This window comes from Poecilia reticulata, linkage group LG14, assembly GCF_000633615.1.
Source record: "Poecilia reticulata strain Guanapo linkage group LG14, Guppy_female_1.0+MT, whole genome shotgun sequence".
In the NCBI taxonomy this organism is placed as follows: Eukaryota; Metazoa; Chordata; class Actinopteri; order Cyprinodontiformes; family Poeciliidae; genus Poecilia; species Poecilia reticulata.
Genome location: NC_024344.1, coordinates 17,206,929 through 17,212,928, shown reverse-complemented (window position 1 = coordinate 17,212,928; position 6,000 = coordinate 17,206,929). Strand labels below are relative to the sequence as shown.

General features: G+C 43.8%; 1 protein-coding gene across 2 annotated transcripts in view; it reads left to right on the top strand.

The window, feature by feature from the left end:
* Window positions 1-901: 901 nt before the first annotated feature.
* Window positions 902-6,000, top strand: part of atp2a3 (ATPase sarcoplasmic/endoplasmic reticulum Ca2+ transporting 3) — a 51,231-nt gene continuing 46,132 nt past the window's right edge. The window contains exon 1 of one of the 2 annotated variants that reach the window (XM_008428152.2): window positions 902-1,348. In XM_008428152.2, coding sequence (XP_008426374.1) covers window positions 1,231-1,348 — 118 coding nt within the window. In that variant the 5' untranslated portion in view covers window positions 902-1,230. The remainder of the gene's footprint in view (window positions 1,349-6,000) is intronic. The other variant, XM_017308631.1, reaches the window with a different exon arrangement.

Here is a 6,000-nt window from a genome sequence, read left to right as displayed (position 1 = left end):
TTGAGTCTATACAGTGCTTATATGTTGATTTCATACTACAACAGTTGACTGTAAAAAAATAAAATAAAACAGAAATATTAATCCATATTAGTTGATACAAACCTAAAAAATATGAAAAGTTATTAATTTTCCCGTTGCTTGTCATTTAATCAAAGATATTGCAATGTGTAAGTCAGCAATCAGCTGGTAAGTCTACTCTTTGATCAATTTGTAATTTGTCCTCCTCCTCCTTGACGTATTGTTCTTACTGAATTAAACTGTTGATGAGAAAAGTGCAGAATATCACTTTAATCTTATTACTGGATTGGGAATAATTATGACCGGAGTGTTAATTCTATGTTAAGAAAATAAAATTAGAACAAGAAAGTCTTAAAATTACGAAAGTAAAATCACAATATTAGCATAATGAAGTCATGCCATAACCAGAATACAGTCCTAATATTTCGACTTTATTCCAGTACACTTTATTTTCCTAACATTATTCTTGCTTGTATGTAATATTCTGACTTCAGTTTTGTAGTTTTATGACTTTATTCTAGCAATTTTATTCATTTTACTTTTTAATTTTATACTCCGCAGTAAAATTAGTAGTGTTAGAGTAGCGACTCACTAAGCATTTGCTTTGAAGGGGGGCAGCTTCAACTTGATAAAACGGCCCCCAAAAACGTGGGATTCGCCTCTGCTCGAAGGACAGCTGGAGGTTGTTGAATTCACAGCCAAGTAACTGAGCGCTTCTCCCGCAGCAAGAACTAATCTGGTTCAGGCTGTGCGGGGTTTTTTTTCCCTCTCGCTCTCTCTCTTTTTTTTTTTTCTTAGCCTGTTTGTATTGAAGCAGCTGCAGGAGGCAGCGGCACCCTGCGCCCAGGTAGACTCAGCCAATAGGAGCGCAGGAGGGAGGGCCGAGCGGCGAAGAGGCGGTCTGCGGCGCTGCAGCCACAGCACACCTTCAGATGGAGATGAAGTAACAGCGGCGGCACAGCTACAGAAGGACGACAGCGACCGAACCGCGGATCCCGGACGTGTATATATTTTTTTCCTTCCACCTTCTCGCTGTCCGTTCAGGTTTGGGGAGGAGGACAAAAACAGGTGACTGAGCCACATCGACCGGCCGGGAGGGTCCACCCGGTGAAAACATAAAAAAATAAAAATTAGCGTTACCAACCTCGCGCACCTTACTACTTCCAACTACATGCATTTGGACCTGAACATCTGAAGCCTCGTCCAACCAAGATGGAAAATGCGCACACTAAGTCTGCGAGCGAAGTTTTAGACAACTTCGGCGTGAACGAAATCACCGGGCTGACCCTGGAGCAGGTCCACGCCAGCCTGCAGAAATATGGACCGAACGGTAAGTTGTTTTTTTTTTTCACCTACACTAACCCGCTCTTTCCTCCGCTCTGCCTCTCGAATCGATTCCTCCGCCAGGAAATCCCTCAGACGACGTTATATTTTCAAGCTGAGGCAGATAGTGAGGGTTAAAAAAAAAGGAGAAAGCATTAAAAAAATGAATAAAACACAATTTCCCTCCTCTAGCACTTATACCAGCTGGACATTGAGTGAAGTGAAGCACACAGGTCCGTTTTTGAAATCCTCCAGCGTGCAGCGCGCTGGTTAAAGTTGAGATCTCCTCCAGCCAGTGTCTGGTCATGCGGGCTCCCCTGCGAGGACGCATCATCTTAAGCTTTCACCTTGTCGTGGAGGACGGTACCCCCTCTCCTCCAGCACCCAGGCACCCCTCCTCCCCCCAAGCCCCCAGCCCGGATCTTGTCGGTATGTTCAGCTGCTGCGGGGATCAGGAAGTGCAGCGCAGGCTGCCTCAGGCTGCCTGGGAGACTCAAATGAAATGCATCAGATGATGAAACAGGCGATCCTGAACAACCTGTTTTCACTTTCAACAGTTGCTCTGCACATGTTTCCAGTTCACATTGTACTACAAAAGGTTGGAGGGGAGAGGCAGGAGGGTGATAAATGCCCCACTGTCTACTTCCAGGTCCTTAAAAATGCTACTACTACTACTAAAAATAAAGTAGCTGTGTAGGTAAATGGATTCTGCTTAGCCACAGCCCCTCATCATCCTGAACACCGTGCTGGTGCTGGATGCATTTTCGGACTCTGACCTGACATCAACACACCTTTCTGTCCCCCGCCTGTCATTTGCATGTGTGGCCAAGCCGTGGAGCAGAGTGGCACATTGTGCAGGGGCCGAACACTAGCCCTTTTGTTGCGAGCCGGCCTCCTCTCTAACCCCAGGGGCTTGTGATGACTTCATGGAAAAAAAAAAAAAAAAAAGCAACGTCTTGCCACAGATAACATCTCTTTCGCTTTTAGCTGTGAACTTCCTGCCTTGTGCAGCGCGTTGCAGGCAAACACTGTAAGGAGGGGTAAGGAATACCCCGCTTGTTCCCTTTCAGGTTAATCTGCGAGCCAAAATGAGTTAAAAACAGCATCAGGGTGGCTTGGATTTGTTTTTTTTTTTCTAGTTTTACTTCTGGTTGTTTGACTGCTCAGTGCCTCCCTTCCCTCTGCTGGTAAACCGCAGGGCTTTGTCGATGAAGCGAGGTGAGCATCTGTTCACAGCAGTTTGCAGGGAGTGATTGGTACGTTGGGAACTCCTGAAGACTATATGCTGCCACCATAATTAGATTCTCCTGCAGCAATAACTCAAGTGGAAACGCCACGGTTTCACGGTCTGATGGCATCTGCTCAAAAATGTGTCAGTTCTGCAAGTGACGGGCTGGACAACCCAACGCATGCAAGGGTCAAAAGTTGTACATCGTTGGAGTCAAACACGTTGTCCATCCGTCACCATAGCAGCAGCAGCACTGTTGTCTTTTTACGGATCAGTTTGCACTCTGAGTTTAGCACGGTTTGATTAAGGTTAACTAGTCGGTCAACGCTAAATGAGTAGTTCACTTTCGTAAAAATGGGGTTTTGTTGAAAGCTTTTGAGCAGGTAATACCCTACCGTAACTCCCTGAATATTTTTACTTGTATATATATTTTTTATGGTTGAAGCTAGTGGCTAATCAGCCAAGAGCTGAGTGGACTTCTCCTGTCTTTAATAAATGAATAACTGGAACCTCTAAAAGTGCATGGTGCTTTTTCAGACTCGCCATGTGACATTTTAAGTCCTCTGGATGTCCACTGCTGACTTGTGGCAAACTTCTTTTTTTTGTTTTACCAGGAAACGAGCACAATTTGTTCCTGTCCCTGCTAATCCTGAAAGGTATAATTTATTCAAATTGGGGGGCAAAAGATAGCACACTGTATTCCTTTAAAACAATCACTCTTTTTATCTTTAGCAGACTCTGCACTTTTTTTTTTAATAATCTGCTTTGTGTTTAGTGCAGTCTTTGAAAGTGAGTATTCTTCTTTAGCGAGGTCTGGGATCCGTCATTAGAACTCGTACGTATGATATTAGAGGGTTTAGTTTCCACAACATAACTGGAAATTAGAGATGCATCGATCCTAATTTTCTTTTGTCAGTTCCAATACCTATTCTGTCATCTGCCGATTAAAAAACTTTGCAATTCAGAATTTTTATGTGAAGGATTACACCACATAAAACAAGTATATAAGCCTTTAATGGTGATGTCTACCAAGTAGATAGTTTTGAAACTAAGAGCAAATAAAGGGATTGTAGCTATTATGTTTTTATTTCATGAAGCACAACAAAAAGTGCGTTGAAGTGAAAATGGTGAACGTTTTTAGTTTTGGTGCAGTGAATAGAAATACGTTTACATTCTGATTGGACATACATTGTCCAATTTTGCGATGTTTGAGAGGTGACGTGCAACAGCCTTCTTTTAGCCAACTGACCAGCAGTGTACAGCATGTTGGGGATGGAGGGGTTGCTTGATTACTTGATGCTCCATGCTGAAAGAGAAAACTTTGCTGACTCCAACACTTCCTTTCAAAACTCTGTAAAAGGATTTCAAACCGCAGGAACGATGAATTTTTAGCTGTTTTGCAGCTGATGACGTTAAAAACGCACAAACCACACTGAGACGAGCAGCAAAGGAGAAAAGTAGCTGTACTCTTCCTCAGCGTTGGAGAGGGTTTCCTCGCTGCCTCTCTGTATTCGGGGATGGATGAGGGATTTTCCTCCTCGGCCGCAGTCTGGAAGCCGTGAGCCGTCTCATTTGTCGGAGCTCTACCATAGCTCTTATTGTCACATCTTGCCTCGTTACCTGAAGGTAAAGCAAAGGCTGAAATGAGGCTTCCTTTCTGTCAGATTTTCCACTCCAAGAAGACAAATCGCAACATCTTTTTCACGTTTATCAGCTTTTGGTGTGTTTTTATTTCCCCTCCCTCCATGTGATGTTGTTGAAAGATGTGCAGATGCCGTTTGCTCTGTGGGTTCATTCTCTCCTTTGTTGTGACAGGGAGGGTCTCACAACCCACCCATCTTCAAACACACAATTGGATTTTTTTTTTCTATGATATTGGAAAGTGAGCTTAGCCACAACATGGGCCGGCCGGCCTTTTACTCACATTCACGCTTCACGTTAATGCTTCACCAGGAGCTCTCTGTCATTCATTCAAAGAGGCATTTAGCTAATTCTGCCGGGGTGTGCGAGCGCCTCTTTTTACCGGACGCTTTATCACCTTCATTGAGAAATGGCTGCTTCTGATGTTGTAGAGAGGGAAGGTAGTCTGCCACTTACACACTCTGATGCACACACTCTGTTCCTCTGCAGGAAGGAGGCTTTGTGGTGCGTGATTGTGTCCTGTGTACCCGCAGCCCTTATTTCAAGGGTGCACTCTGTTCATTTTTGAAGAGCTTCAGTAAAAAGGAATATGGCCCCCATGAGAAATCAGCCTTTTTTGTCCTGAACAGGGCAGGGGGGGGGGGGTCTCCTGACGGCCGTCCTTAAATGATTGCGACGCTCGGATGATTGGAGAATTCCCTAATAGAGGTTAATGCATCCCGGCTTCAGTTCTTCACACGGCTGAACGTTATTGCACCGGAGAGGAGTGTTTGTCATTATTAATATCGTAATTTCCTCCCTCTCAGCGCTGCTGTGCATGGCTGAGGAGTTATGAAGATCTTAGAGGGTTGTAAAAATTCGACGGGACCCTCCCACTGGAAGCCCGATTATACAATGCAGTCGGGTCAGGCACGTTGTGTCGTCATAGAAGCTCTTCTAGTAGGCATGGAGCGATTGCCGGGCGGTAGGTAACAGTTTCACATGTTACCTATATGAGATGCCTGAGATGTCAACACATGAGGTGCCTGAGAAAGCGCCGGGGTGACCGGAGCTGAATGTAATGCATCACTGACCTTCCCCCACCTGTTGCTGCAAACTGCTGGTCAGCTAGCTGGTGACACAAACGGTTTGGAAATGTTTCCAGACGTCATGTAGAGTCACGATGTGACGGCTGAAGGAGCTCCTCTCATTAACGAGACGTGGTTCATCTACTGGTACCAAGGTTTTTGAAACTTTTTTTCAAAGACACAAATATGTTCCTTCCTACCGTTCCTATGGTTTAAAGTCCTTTAAATGAGATGCAAATGTGACTTTTTCTGACGTTGTTCCAGTTACGGGAACTGTGAACAATCATTGTGTGTAAATAATAGGAGTGCCACCTATTATTCTCATTAAAGTAGAGCTGCTTTACTTAAACAGTGACTAAGTTTAGCAGGTATTTATTTTAGCTTTTTGATGGTCTGTATGTATTATAATCAAGAGKTGGGTGTAGTTGTGATTTTTATAATTGGAATTGTCAATATATTATATAATTTTAGCCAGAGATGTAATGATTAGATTATTGTGGCCAACTTAAAATCTCTGGTTTTGTTTGAGATTAATACCCAATTTATAAAAATAAGTAGGAAATAAGTGCTGTGGACAAACACCTTATCTTATATTTAATTTGTTCTAAAACACCACATTGACAATTTAAACCAAAGGGGGGTGAAATTAAATGCGCCGTCCCCTGAGTATGCTAATACTGAAGCTAACAGCCGACTAGCTAACGGTAGTGTGTCGATACTCGC